The 16,321-nt window shown below is 48.7% G+C and overlaps 1 protein-coding gene across 1 annotated transcript in view; it reads left to right on the forward strand.

Annotated features, from left to right (window-relative positions):
* Positions 1–1,974: 1,974 nt before the first annotated feature.
* TG (thyroglobulin) overlaps positions 1,975–16,321 on the forward strand; it is a 237,052-nt gene continuing 222,705 nt past the window's right edge. The window contains exons 1-6 of the mRNA XM_006079344.4: positions 1,975–3,128; positions 4,063–4,171; positions 4,616–4,713; positions 6,084–6,284; positions 6,920–7,079; positions 16,078–16,184. Of these exons, the coding sequence (XP_006079406.4) occupies positions 3,062–3,128; positions 4,063–4,171; positions 4,616–4,713; positions 6,084–6,284; positions 6,920–7,079; positions 16,078–16,184 (742 nt within the window). The 5' untranslated portion in view covers positions 1,975–3,061. The remainder of the gene's footprint in view (positions 3,129–4,062; positions 4,172–4,615; positions 4,714–6,083; positions 6,285–6,919; positions 7,080–16,077; positions 16,185–16,321) is intronic.

The raw sequence follows: 16,321 nt of genomic DNA on the forward strand, positions 1-16,321 counted from the left end.
ACCATCCTAGCTTGGAGAGACTCCTTAGCTTGGCAAGAATGGAATTCTAGGCTCCCTAGCTGGCTTTTGTTGGCATGGGTTGGGGTGGAACCACAGTTTTTATTTGTTTTTTTTCTGTGAGGTTTGCAAGAATAGAACAATTATTGTCTAAAAATCTTCTGTCTTGCAGGCTGCCTTTTCCTGGCCTTTGGCTCAAAAAGGCTTTTTGTGGGGCTTTTCTGGGGTCTTTGCTTCTTGGCATTTCTAGTTGCTAGTTTCTCTAACACGAGTATGAGATGTGTGAGGCAACCTCATTCTGAGGTTGCTCGATGACTGTCTTCTTATCCATCTTTTAGTGTCTTCTTCTGTTTGTGTTACATATAATATCGAGGGGCTCTAAATGTACTTAGCCAAAGGAATAGGGGGAAAATGTGTCTATTTCATCTTCTGGAAGCAGAAGTCAAGTTCCAGGACTTTCGATTATTGCTTTGGCAACCTGGGAGAAAGAGGAATGTGGCTTTGAGTCACTGGTTCTGTGGGAGATGAGAGTAGTTGTCCAAAGCCGTGGCAGGGGACCCAGCAATGTGGCAGCAAGCGGGATTCCAGGAGAGATGGCTGGTAAGTGCTTCTCTGTAGAGCCAGAAACCGTGGCATCTGATGTTTGCTTTGAAGCAATTTCCTCCCCTGGATTCCGGTGATTCTCCCTTTGTCCTCTATGTTTATTGCATGCATGCTCAATTGCCCAGTTGTGTCCGACTCTGCAACCCTGTGGACTGCAGCCTGCAGGTCCCCTCTGTCCATGGGATTCTCCAGGCAAGAGTACTGGAGTGGGTTGCCATTTCCTCCTCCATGGGATCTTGCCCACCCAGGGATCAAACCCCTGTCTCCTGTATCTCCTGCATTGCTGGTGGATTACCAGCTGAGCCATCAGGATTATTATACACAGCACCCTAGTCTTCAAGAATGAAGGAGATGAACGAGAAGGCACTGTGATTGTATGAGGATCCAAGAGGGAGAAAGAGGTGACAGGGCCAGAGATGAGGAGCCTGCAGAGAGGATGGAGGCCCGAGCCAGGAGCGGGCTCACGGAGGCCAGACCAAGGAGTTGGCGCCAAGTTTCCATAGAGCATCCTCTTGGCTCACGGGGCATCAGATGATGGCAGGAGCTGAGTCATCGTGAGAAAGAGGTTTTCACAGTGTGGAGGCAGTGCCTGGCGTGGCTCTCTCCAAGCTCACCGCTTCATTGCTGGAGTGGAGAGAAGCACCTCTCCTTCCAGGTACACTGTTCTGACTCAGAAGGAAGCCCGGGCGGCTCTCACCCTCACTGACTCTGCTGTGCCTCTTCCCAGGGGCCAGGCCAGTGAGAATGACTCAGCACACAGGCTGGCCTGTGCAAGACCCTGCCTGCATGCATAGGTGGGGGAAGCATGAGGAGTGGGCTTTCTGGTAGACCTCAGTCATGGTCTCAGCCTTATTTTTTAAAAGGATTTTATTTATTTGTTTTGACGTGGACCAGTTTTAAAATCTTTATTGAATTTGTTACCATGTTGCTTCTGTTTTGTTTTGGTTTTTTGGCCACAAGGCGTGGGGGATGTTAGCTCCCCGACCAGGGACTGAACCCTTGCCCCCCTGCATTGAAAGTTCAAGTCTTAACTTCTTGACTGCCTGGGAAGTCCCGGTTTCAACATTTTAGAAAATTCATCTGCTTTAGAACACCTGGACCTGGAGAGCTGGCAAGGGCTGCGCATGGCCAGGCTCACGGTAATATTACAGTGTCTCTGTAGCCTGGGCGGAACTTGGCTTGTGTGATTGGGGCTGTGGGCTCCCCAGGTGGTGCTAGTGGTAAAGAACCCTCCTGCCAGTGCAGGAGACATAAAAGACACGGGTTCTATCCCTGGATCAGGAAGATCCCCTGGAGAAGGAAATGGCAACCCGCTCCAGGATTCTTGCCTGGAGAATCCCAAGGACAGAAGAGCCTGGCGGGCTGTAGTCCATGGGGTTGCAAAGAGTCAGACACAACCGAAGCAACTTAGCATCCAATGGGGGCTGGAGAGGGCCAAGCTGGGGGATTCTAATTCTCCAGTAAATGCCAGCACGTCTTCTCAAATCATCTTTACCTAAAACCTAAGGCTCATTGTGATCTCCCCCACTCCCAAGTGCTCTCCCACACCTGCCCGCCTACCTTCTGAACACCCATGGAGCCTGTCTCCATCCCCCACCCCTTTGATGGGAGAAGCCACTGGAGAAAGCTCACTGATGTACAGGCTTTGTGTGGAAGACAGGCTTCCTGCTGCCTTTTGGTTGTCTGACGTCCTGGGACAGAGGGGAAAGGGGGATGACTACGAATATGACTGTGCGTGTGTTTGGCTTTCTCATCAAAATCTCTACATTCTGTGTTAATGGATCTGCCTGTTTTGTTCCCTGCCATATCCTCATGGCCTAGAATAGTGTCTGCTTCTCTATCAGACTCTAAAGAAACATTGCTAGGAGGGAAGGAAGGAGCATGGATGAGGAGGGAGGGAGCATTGTGTTTCTTTCACGGTGGGCCTGAACGTGTGGCCCACCAAGTTGTTAACTTTGGCCTTTACCCCTGAAGATGAATTATGAAGCCATGCCCCCAGTTCTTCCCTGGTGGCTCAGATGGTCAAGAATCCACCTGCAATGTGGGAGACCTGGGTTCGATCCCTGGGTTGGGAAGATCCCCTGGAGAAGGGAATGGCTACCCAATCCAGTATTCTGGCCTGGAGAATCCCATGGACAGAGGGGCCTGGCAGGATGCAGTCCATGGGGTTGCAGAGAGTCAGATGTGACTGAGCGACTTTCACACACACTCTTCCCTTGTTCTGCTCCCCTACAGCCTCCACAAGATTTTCACCCCACACTGGCCACATGAGTGTCCTCCAGGGGAACAGACGCAGGTGGAGGACCTCCTTGTGACCAGCAGAGAAAACAGGGCGGGCACTGCTTCCCTGAGTGCCTGTGGGTGGGGGCTAAGTACCCACAGCAGTGCTATAAAGGCTCCTTGGCCAGAGCCCTAAGGTGGGCAGCAGCTTCTAACCCTTCTCCCTGGAAGGGCTCCCAAGATGGCCCTGGCCCTATGGGTCTTCGGTCTGCTGGACTTAGTCTGCTTGGCGTCAGCCAACATCTTTGGTAAGTTCTGACCCTGCGGTCTCAGAGCATCGGGTTGGGAGGGACCTCTCAGGCCAACTCCTTGTTAGCCAGGACCTGCCCCAGGGCCTTGGAACATATGTGACCTCATTTAATCCTCAGTGTCCCGAGGTCAGTTATGCAGTCTTTCCTTTTCAGATGAAGAGACAGAGGGTCTGAGAAGTCACAGAGTCAGTGATCAGTGGAGAGGAGATGGGAAACTAGATCTTCCCGGTTGGATTCTAGTTCCCCTCACCCCACCCTGTTAGCAAATGCTGGGATTGACTGGTTTTTTTGTTTGTTTGTTTTTGAAATTATCTTTACAATCTCAAGTCCTAGGTTGTCCATGTGGGGTATTAGCAGGTAATGAAAACCACAAATCTACCCGTGGTGTGAAATAGACCTGAGTTCTATTATAGCTGAGGCTCAGCCACTTAGCGTTGACTTTGAATAAAGTCTCAGCTTGTTTCCTCTCTGGAAATGAAGCAGTTGTGACTGTGATTTCTAAATAAGCCCTTGCACATTACATGCATTCTCCATCGAGGCCAGGAAGGTGCTCTGTCTGCAAGGAGTACCTGGATAAACTCAAGAGTACTTCTTTTACGGTGTTCTCTGACCCAACCATGGTCTTGGGGAACGCACAGTCCAAGGGTCCACTGTGAATCCTTCTCTTGCCAGTGGTGTGATCCTGAACAGGCTACTTTCCCGGCCAAGTCTCAGGGCCACCTGGGTAAGACGGTGATATCACCTCCCAGGGGATCAGGGGAGTTAATGTCAAACTTGTGAGTAGCCGCAAAACTGCAAGTTGAAATATACTTGCTGTTGGTGGTAGAGATAAAACCCGGAAGAGTGTCTGTGTCTTCGGCGAGCCCGTCTCCGTTACTGGAATCCAGGCAGCAGATTCTCTCTCATAAGCGGCATCTCTTCCTTTGTGCAGAGTACCAGGTGGACGCCCAGCCTCTCCGCCCATGCGAGCTGCAGAGGGAGAGGGCTTTTCTGAAGCAAGAAGACTACGTCCCCCAGTGCACCGAGGACGGCAGCTTCCAGTAAGGCCTCCTCCAGCCGTGTGGACCCAGGGGCCTTAAAGCCCATCTTCTTCCTGTCCCTGCCCCCTGCCCTTTACGCTCCTCCCTGAAACTGACCTGCGGCCACCGTCACTGGAGCGCTCCCCAGGCCTGTCAACACCGAGTCATCTGACCTCTGTCGCCCCAATCCATGCTTCCCTCCAGCCAGAACCAAAGACGTCCCTTCCTTTCCTGCCAAAACTTTTTACCGTAATTGTTTTAACAAGGGTGCATGGGGTGGCGGCGGCGGCGGTGGTTTACTCTCCAGTGATCCAACGATTTATGCTCAGATGCCCCCTCTCCTCCCTGACTTCAACTGGAGTCACCAGTCCCGCTCCACACCAGTCTTTTTCCTAACTGAAATGAATTAAAGCGTGGAGGGAAGAAGAAGGAGGAAGGGTACCTGATTGAGACTCCTGTCCCCAGGACCGTCCAGTGCGGGAAGGATGGGGCCTCCTGCTGGTGTGTGGACGCTGATGGCAGGGAAGTGCCTGGTAGCCGGCAACCTGGGCGGCCTGCGGCCTGTAAGTAGGAAGGGGAGGAACCGCGAGGGGCAGCTCACACCCTGAATACAGCCCTGGGCTTGGGTGCAACCAGGCTAGTCTCCCTCTGGGCTGCGGGATCATCCTCTTTGAATTAGGCCCTACCTCCTACGGGACTACTGTGAAAATCAATGGGACAATCAAGTCATGTGTTCAGCAAGTAGCCTCTGACGTCCCCCTGTGCCAGGCCCCATATCTGATGCTAAAGATGCATCAGGGTAAAGACTTCAAAGTCCTCTGAAACCAGAAAGCACCCTCTTGCACAGGAAGTGTTTTCTCAACTGGGATGTTTCTAAGATTTGAGACCGAAGGCAAAAACTTTCCTGTTAAAATAATTGCTATGATGAGTGGTCAAAGAAGCGTGTCACAGTAAAGCTAAAACAAGGGTCAGTTTAAGCCGCTCATCTTAAAATGGTGAGATTGAGCTTCAAACCAGTTATCCTGTAAAAGAGCCAAGCTCCGTTGCAGCGCTGGTTTTGGGGGCCAGCTTGCTGGCTTGGGGAGCAAGCTGACTCCCGCAGTCCTGCCGAGTGACCTCTGTTGGGTGCCCTGCTCCCACTGAACTCCAGTTCCTTGTCTGTAACATGAATACGGGAGCTGCTGTAGGGTCAGCTCTGATGGTCGTGAGAATTTAAATTGCGCAAAAGACACCTGGCCCCAGTAGGTATTGAGTGGGAGCAGCAATCACCAGTGTGACTAGTCCTCACCCACCTGAAGTAGGCTTGTTGTTCAGTCGCTAAGTCGTGTCCGAATCTTTGCAACCCTAGAGGCTGCAGCACGCCAGGCTCCTCTGTCTTCCACTATCTCCTGCAGTTTGCTCAAATTCATGTCCATCGAGTCGGTGATGCTATCTAACCATGCTCTGCCATTCCTTTGTCCTTTTGCCTTCAGTCTTTCCCAGCATCAGGGTCTTTCCCATGAGTTGTATTTTAATTCTATAGAGAAGGCAAGTTGGGCACGGAGGGGTGAAGACTCCCCCCAGGGAGTCTTCTTTCCCGCACAAGGCTGTGCGGGAAATTCGTATTCAGACAAGATATCAACAGCCAGCCTGTGCTCCCTTCACACCCCACCTCTTCAGCTCCAGGGCTGTTGGGGTGTCCCATGGACTGAGGGGACACGATGAAATCTGCTCTTCCCAGCTCAGCCTGCCGGATGTCAGAAGAAATCCTGGGATGTAGAGTTGGGCAGGCGGAATGCTGGCCCTGAGGCTGCTGCCAGCTCATGGAGCCTCCTTGGGTGGTGGGAAGGACCACCCTGCCTTCCCGCCCCTAGGGAGGGCGTGTGGTCCTCCGGGGCTCGGACCCCTGCGTGATGCCCCCACCCTCCTCTGACACCGCTCTTTGCCGCCGCAGGTCTGTCGTTCTGCCAGCTGCAGAAGCAGCAGATTTTGCTCAGCAGCTACATCAACAGCACAGCCGCGTCCTACCTACCCCAGTGTCAGGACTCGGGGGATTACTCACCCGTGCAGTGCGACGTGCGGCTGCAGTGCTGGTGTGTGGACGCGGAGGGGATGGAGGTGTACGGCACCCGCCAGCGGGGGAGGCCGGAGCGGTGTAAGTACCACCGCTGGGGCCCCGGGCAGGCGGAGGCCTGGGGCAGCCCCCACAGCTGGCCGAAACGGGGTGAGGGCTCCCCGAGGAAAGGCGGGGGCGCTGGCCTTCAGCACGAGAAGGAAGGCGTTTCAGGAAGGTTTTCTCCCTTCTAGTTCTGCACCGTGGACCGCAGTATTCACAGGCTTAACAAGTAGGATTTCCGGGAGCATCAGGCCTTCGTCCCTGTTCCGGATGCTCTCGTGTGTATAGTAGGCACACAAGCATATGTGCAGAAGCACATATGCCTCCTCATATGGGAGGATTAGAAATTGTTTCCTAAACCTATGGACACCAAGGGGGAAAAGACGGGGGTGGTGGGATGAATTGGGAGATTGGACCTGACAGCCATACACTCTTGATATTATGTGTAAAATAGATGACGAATGAGCATCTACGTGTAGGACAGTCAGCTCTGCTCAATGCTCTGCGGTGACCTACATGGGAAGGAAATCCAACAAGGAGGGGACATATGTAAATATAGAGCCGATTCACTCTGCTGTACAGCAGAAGCCAACACAACATTGTAAAGCAACTATACACCAATAAAGATTAATGAAAAGTAAATAGATTTAAATTGTTTCCTTGGAAACGTTTAGGTCCAAAGAGCTGTGAGATAAGAAACCGCCGTCTCCTCCACGGCGTGGGCGACAGGTCGCCACCCCAGTGTTCTCCAGATGGGGCCTTCAGGCCCACGCAGTGCAAGTTCGTCAACACCACAGACATGATGGTTTTCGACCTGGTCCACAGCTACAACAGGTAAGGGCCCCGGGTGTGCCCAGCACGGCCCACGCCTTCCCGTCTCCCGCCCAGGCTCCTGCTGTCTGCGGGGCTGGGCGCTGGCAAGGGTGTGTGTGATACATTCAGCCCATGGAACTGAGAGAGGCCTCCTGTTCACTTTCCCGTGACGGACACTGAAGGCCCACGGCGTCTCCCACAAAACAAGCTGGCAATAGCTACTCAAATAAAATACATGAGCCCTCTGGCCCAGCCAGCCTACAGAGATGAAAACACCAGAATATGAAGATTCTTTATTAGGATATACTAGAATGTCCATGCATTGGAGAAGGAAATGGCAAGCCACTCCAGTGTTCTTGCCTGGAGAATCGCAGGGACGGTGGAGCCTGGTGGGCTGCCATCTATGGGGTCATACACAGTCGGACACAACTGAAGTGACTTAGTAGTAGCAGCAGCAGCAGAATGTCCACTGCATTTTTTTTTTTTTAATTGAGGCCAAAAACTGGGAACAGAGTGATTGACAACCCCAGGTGGGTGTCTGGATAAAAGCGTGCTGTGCTGTGCTTAGTCACTCAGTCGTGTCCAACTCTTTGCGACGCCATAGACTGCAGCCCTCCAGGTTCTTCTGTCCATGGGGATTCTCCAGGCAAGAATACTGGAGTGGGTTGCCATGCCCTTCTCCAGGGAATCTTCCCAATGCAGAGATTGAACCCAAGTGTCTGGCATTGCAGGCAGATTCCTTACCATCGGAGCCACCAGGGAAGCCCAAGAATACTGGAGTGGGTTAACCTATCCCTTCTGCAAGGGGTCTTCCTAACCCAGGAATCGAATTGGAGTCTCCTGCATTGCAGGTGGATTCTTTACCAACTGAGCTATCAGGGAAGGCACTGTCAATATTTCCGAAGCCCTTAAACAGAATGCACTCAGACTGCGTCTGTTGATTTGGAGTGGGTCCTGCAGCACGTTATGATAATATCGTGTAGGATACAAGGTGCACATAATATAAGAGGATTTAGTTTTTAGAACACAGACAAGCAAACAGGTCCTAATCTAAGTGTGTGTATATGATTATATGATGATGCTTGTGTCTGTATAGGATTCGGTGAGGACAGAGAATTACATGAATAAACACATACTGGGAGGTTCCCTCAGCCACCTTGAGGGTCAGGTTGCTGTGGAGGAGGAGGAGTCAGGAGGGGAGAATCCCCAGAAAAGGAAAAATGTGGACCACATTGATGCATTCTTATAAATGGCATGTATGTGTGCACCTGTTAAGCTTATTTAAGCTTAAAGATTTATATAACAAATATAAAAATGGTATTTTTTAATAGCTCTTGGCCCAAATGACTGGATGGCTTCTGGTTATTTAAGATGGTGACTTTATCAATACACAGGGCTTGCACAGACTTCAGATATAATCAAAACACTGTGAAGGAAAATAAATAATAATATTAATTTGTAAATACTGGTAGGAATTCTCTTAGAGAACCTGAGGCTTTATGTGTCTGGCTTTCAAAACCACTAGTTTCCTTCCTATGAGAGGGAATTCCCATGGGCTGTGCCCAGAGGGGTCACGGATCCGCAGCCTGTGACCAGGTACTGTCCCAGAGACAAGACTCATTCGAGCTGCGTGCTCTTTTCAAAACTGAGAAATTTTAAATTGAATCCTGTGAAATTTCAGTTTGTGCAGGTAAAAATAGTCCAACATAGCAATATTGTATGTTCAACCCAAGACACAAAATTCTGAGTTCTTGATTCTGAAGAACAAGGTTGGGGACTGCATGCATTGTCCCAGGGCACCAAGAAGCTGATTCTTTTTGGACCAAGTGCAACCCACCCCACCCTGCGCTGTGGGCCTCTTCCTGTATGCGCCACACTCCTCCTGCTCCAACTGTTGGCATTACCTGTCTGGCCCCATAGCGTTTGCCCTGTGACCCTCGTTCTGACTCTGCCACTGCTGGCAAAGTCACCGGGTCACTTATTTCTGAGTCTCAGTGTTCCCATCTGTAAGGACAATGCCAGCTCATCAGTCATGTGAAGATCTGCTGAGCCCTTGCCTATGAAACCACTGCGAAAATTGTAAATTATTATGCATTTGTAGGGAATCCATCACCAGCTTTTGCAAATGTAGGTTACATTCCCCTACCCACCTCAGGCCTAGAAAATGGCCTGCCCATGTGCATATTGGAATCTCTAAATGTCCTGGTTTACTGATGCTCAGCAATGCAAACTGATGTGTGCTCAGTCCAAGTTCAGTTGGATACTCACAGTATACAGTGGAATTTGGGATCCTTTCATCTACTTCAATATTTATAAAAATAACTGGAAAATGATGGTCTCTAGCACACAGTGGGGAATCTGAAGAACAGAAATTAAGGAACCCACCCTAGGAAGCACAATCTGTGGCTTATAGACCTGTCTGGCTCCTTTTCAGTTCAGTTCAGTCTCTCTGTCATGTCTGACTCTTGTGTGTGACCCCATAGACTGCAGCACGCCAGGCTTCCCTATCCATCACCAACTCCTGGAGCTTGCTCAAACTCAAATGTCCATCAAGGAGGTGATGCCATCCAGCCATCTCATCCTCTGTCGTCCCCTTCTCCTCCCTCCCACTTCCCTCCCAGCATCAGATTGTCTTTTCTAGTGAGTCAGTTCTTCGCATCAGGTGGCCAAAGTATTGGAGTTTCAGCTTCAGCATCAGTCCTTCCAATGAATATTCAGGACTGATTTCCTTGAGGATTGACTGGTTGGCTCTCCTTGCAGTCCAAGGGACTCTCAAGAGTCTTCTCCAACACCACAGTTCAAAAGCATCAATTCTTCGGTGCTCTGCTTTCTTTATAGTCCAACTCTCACATCCATACATGACCACTGGAATAACCATAGCCTTGATTATGGGGACCTTTGTCGGCAAAATAATGTCTCTGCTTTTTAATATGCTGTCTAGGTTGGTCATAACTTTCCTTCCAAGGAGCAAGCGTCTTTTAATTTCATGGCTGCAGCTACCATCGGCAGTGATTTTGGAGCCCAAGAAAATGAAGTCTGACATTGTTTCCATTGTTTCCCCATCTATTTGCCATGAAGTGATGGGATCGGATGCCATGATCTTAGTTTTTGAATGTTGAGTTTTAAGCCAGCCTTTCACTCTCCTCTTTCACTTTCATCAAGAGGCTCTTTAGTTCTTCGCTTTCTGCCGTAAGGGTGGTGTCATCTGCATATCTGAGGTTATTGATATTTCTCCCGGAAATCTTGATTCCAGCTTGTCCTTCATCCAGCCCGAAATTTTGCATGATGAACTCTGCATATAAGTTAAATAAGCAGGGTGACAATATACAGCCTTGATGTACTCCTTTCCCAATTTGGAACCAGTTCATTGTTTCATGTCCGGTTCTGTTGCTTCCTGACCTGCATACAGATTTCTCAGGAGGCAGATAAGGTGGTCTGGTATTCCCATCTCTTTAAGAATTTCCCACAGTTTGTTGTGATTGATCCACTTAGTCAAAGGCTTTGGTATAGTCAATGAAGTGGAAGTAGACATTTTTTCTGGAACTCTCTTGCTTTTTCAGTGATCCAACAGATGTTGGCAATTTGATCTCTGGTTCCTGTCACTTTTCTAAATCCAGCTTGAATATCGAATTTCTCGGTTCACGAAATGTTGAAGCCTGGCTTGGAGAGATGAATGTAATTGTGCGGTAGTTTGGACATTCTTTGGCATTGCCTTCTTTGGTATTGGAATGAAAACTGACCTTTTCCAGTCCTGTGGCCATTGCTGAGTTTTCCAAACTTGCTGGCATATTGTGTATGCTGCTGCTGCTGATGGGGCTAAGTCGCTTCAGTCGTGTCCGACTCTGTGCGACCCCATAGACGGCAGCCCACCAGGCTCCCCCGTCCCTGGGATTCTCCAGGCAAGAACACTGGAGTGGGTTGCCATTTCCTTCTCCAATGCATGAAAATGAAAAGAGAAAGTGAAATCGCTCAGTCGTGTCCGACAATTCTCAAAGAACTTGCAGGTGCCTGCTTGAGGTGCAATTCACAGCTTTGTCCACCAGAGGGCAGTCAACTAAAAGGCAAAAGTTCAGGACTAAGCATCTATTGTTAAAGAACCAAAAAACTTACCCCTGAAATGGGAGCTTTTCTTTTATGTAAGCAAGCATGTCTCTGAGTGAATTCTGATTTAAGAAGGTCATGGGAAGGGTCAGATAGTTGGTTACTGGAAGCCCAGCCATGCTCAGGAATTTTCTGATAAGCAGACCTGGGCAGTGCCAGCCCCAGCTTCTCCAGTGGGCAAAGTGTCAGGAGCCCCAGAGGCTATGTGGAAAGTATAGACATAGTATCCTGGATGGTTGTCAGGTGAAAAAATGCCAGATGGCCAGTGATACTTGAATTTCAGATAAGCAAGGAGTAATTTTTCAGTTTAAGTGTGTCCTGAATATTTCATCAAGAATTTTAGAACTAGGTGAGGGTTGGAGATATGTAATGAACCATCAGAGTTGGATTTTAAAAAGAATGGATTGCAGTCAAGGAAGAGCAGTGGGTACCTAGAGATGACCCTGTAAGTTTGGAGGCCACTGTACTATTCCAGGTGAGAGGGGCTGTCAATTTGAACCACAGCAGGTGATGGAGAGGGTGATGGTGGGATGGAGTGGGATTGATGGAGAAATATTGACTTGGTGGGATTCATGGAACTTGGGGAAGGAACAGAGAGGAAGGGTGAGGGAGAGAAAAAGTCAAGGATGACTCCAAGGTCTGGTTTCTGGTTGGCAGAAGAGGAAGAGTCTGGAAAGGAAAAGTCACAAATTTGCTTTTGGAATACTGAATCTGTGTCAGGAAGCATGTAACAGGAGGTTTCCTGTGTGCTGTTTTGGATCTGTCAGGAATTCTCGGTTCCTTATTAATTCCTGGATCCTCAGGAATTAAGAGGAGAGGCAAGCCTCTCCCGGGGGCTGAGGAATCCAGGCATTTCCTTCGTTAGTTTTTCTATATGGTGATAAGTACCCTCTTCCTTTTTATGAACTACATGGTAAAAGTGATTATTTACAACCCTCTCTCGTTCATATGGATGACCTCATGTTTCCTTGATAACTTGCAAGTTTTGATTTTATCTCTGCTGAAAATAGCTGCCTTTTAAGACAGTATAAATACTCACACAATGTTGAATAAAACCCCTTTGCTCCATCAGAGCTTTGGTCCCTGTTTCTCTCTCTCTCTCTTTCCTCTCTCTCTCTCTCTCTCTCCCTCTCTCTTTTTCAGGCTGATTTCCTGGAGCGCAGAGGTTCTCTGAGTTCACTTTCCTGCCCGGGCTTCTAAGACCCTCTCGAGAAGGCGCTCTGCACCTTCACCCCATCGAGAGGGCGCCTGAGGCCTCCATGAACAGAGCAAGCCCCATGCAGGGGCTTTATTGGTTTTCTGCATAAACCAAGGAATATCAGCCTCTTTCTTTCTCCTTTACTTTCTTATTGGTTGACTCCGGACCACCAGGTTCCGGTCCATTAAAGGACCTCAACAAATCTGAAGAGATTTCTTTGGGAAATTCACATGCAGAAGTGGTGTAAGGCAGTTGACCCATTTCCATGGGGCCACAGGGAGCCCGGAAGTCTCACTTGCCAACATGTTTGTTGTGGGTTCTTGATATGGTGGGTGATGATTTACGCTTGAACTTGACCACAGCATTTGCCCATTTGAAGCAGATCCTTTTGCCTCTTGAAAAGAGCAGCTGCTAACTACACCTGTTTGGCTGGTGAATTTAGGAAAAAAAACCATGTCATGGTGGGGAGTAAGCTTTGCTGGTCCTTATCCCCCTTTCCCCATCTTTCACAAGGCCCTTGCCTAACCACTGGCTAAGGAAGTACATTCTGGTTAAGTAACCCTGGTTAAGAGCTGATGCCATGATCACGCCTTAGTGATCTGAGGTAAGACTTGGTCAACTGGTCTCTTTATCGGCACTTGTCCTTAGTGACAGAGCTCATCCAAACTTCCTCAGATGCACTGGCAACTCCTGATACACAGATGACCCAGTGAGAAGGAGCCGATGCACCTTAATATGCAGTAAAGGGGACTGGTTACCCGAATAGGAGAGCAACTGTGTACAGAAACCCTCATGGACTCATGATCGCCTGTTATGCTCACTGGTCTCTCTGCAGGGTCTGCAGAGGGGTCTGCCATGAACCAGGCATTGTGGGAGTCATCACAGCTCTTGATTTTGAGGGGGGATCTGCTGGTCTTCATCAAAGGCTGGATATCTGGAGGGACCGGCCATCATGAGAGGGGTGGGAGTGTCTGACTGAGTAAGGGTGCTGGCTACCTGAGTCCAAGGGCATGAATCCTGCAGTGCAGGTGGGCAAGACCAGACACCTGGTTGGGACTGACATTATATTTCATGGAGCCTTATTTGTGATTTCTTTAACTCTGTGTTGGCCACAACCTGAGCATAAATGCAGAAACACCATCATTTCACCCTCCACTACAATTTTCCTTCTTGAGGACTCTTTGATCATCATCCTGAGATGTTGCTTTTCATTCAACAAAAGGGAAGCATCCTTTTCCTTTAGTTGAAGGTCAAGGTGGGTCTTGGGGTTGAATTGGTGGAATGTGGTTTTAAACTTCCTGTGCCTCATGCTGGAATAGCCTGCAGAACTTTGGGCCAGCCGGGAGCCCAGTCCCTGTCTGTTAGATGCCAGGAAAACCCAGGATCCAGCAGAGGGAAGAGTGTCAGAGCAGAGGACTGCTTCTCGGGAGATGGGCAGGAGCAGGGAGCAGCCAGGCACACTGAGTAACCCCACTAACAGAGTCACTTGGTGGTGACAGCCTGGATTTGAACTCCAGCTCCCACCACTACTTTAGATGGTGGCCAACATACCTCACTTCTTTAACCTCTGAAATGAGCACACAAAAAAATACCACCTTGCTTTTAGGACAGTTAAGTGGATTAAATGAATGTCAATTAAACATTTTGCAGATTGTCTTTTACAAAGTAATGCTTAATAAAGGGAAGTGATTATCATAATGTTTTAACACGTTTAGAATTGAATTTATCCCAGGTTCCAATGAATGAACTTCTGTCATATTCCTCCAGTCAGTGTGAGCAATTGGGCCACGTGTGTCTTTAGCTTCTTGGCTCAGATGGTAAAGCGTCTGTCTACAATGCGGGAGACCTGGGTTCGAGCCCTGGGTTGGGAAGATCCCCTGGAGAAGGAAATGGCGACCCACTCCAGGACTATTGCCTGGAAAATCCCATGGACAGAGGAACCTGGTAGACTACGGTCCACGGGGTCGCAAAGAGTTGGACATGACTGAAAGACTTCATGCAACTTCCTAGAACAGGAAATGGCAACCCACTCCAGTATTTTTGCCTCGGAAATCACATGGACAGAGGAGCGTGGCAGGCTCCAGTCCATGGGGTCTTGAAGAGTTGGACACGACTGTGCGACAAACACTCATACTCATGCAACTCACTGACTGTAATGTTCTTTTTAATTTAACCCATGTACGCACAATTACAGACCAACAATCTGGAAAAAATCCGTAATTCTATAATCTGTGTGTACATAGGTTTTGTTTTGTGTATTCATTTCCTTTCAGATTAACTACGACATGTGCACTCTGTGTTGAGGTTCTGAGAAGTTCCTGGAAATATATTCCCTTCCGATTCTGGTTCATTTGAATAGGAACAATTGTAGTGTATGCACATGCCATTTTGTAGTCTACCCTTTTTACATAATGTTATGCATGCATTCATTTAGGGGATTTACCATAATTCACTTTCAATTTTCATAGCTTTGGACGTGAAGGTTGTCTTCAACGCTTTGCTCGAATATATCACACAGCAATAGACCTTTCTGTGCAGAGGGCTGCTGTTATACTTCTTCTAATTTATTGGTTGGGAATATATTTCCAGATACAGGTGGAAACGTACTCTGCTTGGTTTCATAGACTTGTTATGTGTGTGTTAGTCACTCAGTCGTGTCCGACTCTTTGCAACCCCATGGACTGTAGCCCTCCAGGCTCCTTTGTCCATGGGATTCTCCAGGCAAGACTACTGGAGTGGGCTGCCATTTCCTTCTCCATATAGACTTGCTATATGGAGCATTAAAAACTAATTTCTCTGTGTTACATAGAGATGAGCAGCTCCTCTCTGGCTGCTATGTCATTGCACGTGGGTACAACTTTTTATCACTTGAGCTTCCTATTACTTCTAGGTTGGGTAGCCCAGCCAATTAGCTCCGTGTAGCAATTGTCGGGCCAGGCATGATTTAGGCATCTTTTCCCTCAACTTATGGAAATGAAGTATAGCCCTTGTTAGTGATGTCACAGTGATTTGGTGTTTTCTTCGACTATGGGACTGGGAAATGTCCTACATAAGAATTTCCTGTGGTGGAGCCTGGCTTCTTTTCCAGCTCTTGAGAAGTCGTAAAGGGCTCTGAAGTCATGTGATCTCCCCGAATGAGATCATCTGCAATGTGTACCATATGTTTGTAAAGCACACTTGGCCCTTTGTCTCGAGAGTTCTATTCTAGTAAAGGAACTCGTTATTGCAATGCTGATTAACTGTTTTCTGCTTGATCCTATGAGACACATGCTCGGGCATAAATTGGTCAAAGCCCACGACTGAGAAAAACACTAATTGGTAGGTGACAGTCAAGGACAGCTTCATTTTCACAGGTCCAGCCTCACTCTGGTCAGGGAAAACCAATTTAGAAAAAAATACATTGACTACAGGAAGCATGGAGCAAATGGCATGAAACAAAGAAGCAGACAGTTCTTGTTCCCAGATAAGATGGTTGCTGTTGTTTTTCAGTTACCAAGTCATGCCTGACTCTCTGTGACACCATGGACTGAAGCACGCCAGGCTCCTCTGTCCTCTATTTTCTCCTGGAGTTTGCTCAGATTCAAGTCCATTGAGTCAGTGATGCTATCTAACAGTCTCCTCCTCAGATGAGATGAGGCCACGTTAATTTATTTCTGCTGGAAGAGCTTGTGATGACTTGCCTTGTGTGAGGCGGTGACCACGAATGCTATTGTCTTGCAGGTTCCCAGATGCATTTGTGACCTTTAGTTCCTTCCGGAGCAGGTTTCCAGAGGTGTCTGGGTATTGTTACTGTGCGGATAGCCAAGGGCGGGAACTGGCTGAGACAGGTAAGCACACCCTCCTGAAAGCCTAACTGTCACTCCCTGTAAAGCAGAAATAGCGGATGGACTGTTATATCTGTCTACATGGTGGTGAGGTCAGGGCCTCCTTTCTGAATGAACCCATCCCTTCCAAACGCTTGCTT

The sequence above is a fragment of the Bubalus bubalis genome, chromosome 15, assembly GCF_019923935.1.
Source record: "Bubalus bubalis isolate 160015118507 breed Murrah chromosome 15, NDDB_SH_1, whole genome shotgun sequence".
NCBI classification, from domain to species: Eukaryota; Metazoa; Chordata; class Mammalia; order Artiodactyla; family Bovidae; genus Bubalus; species Bubalus bubalis.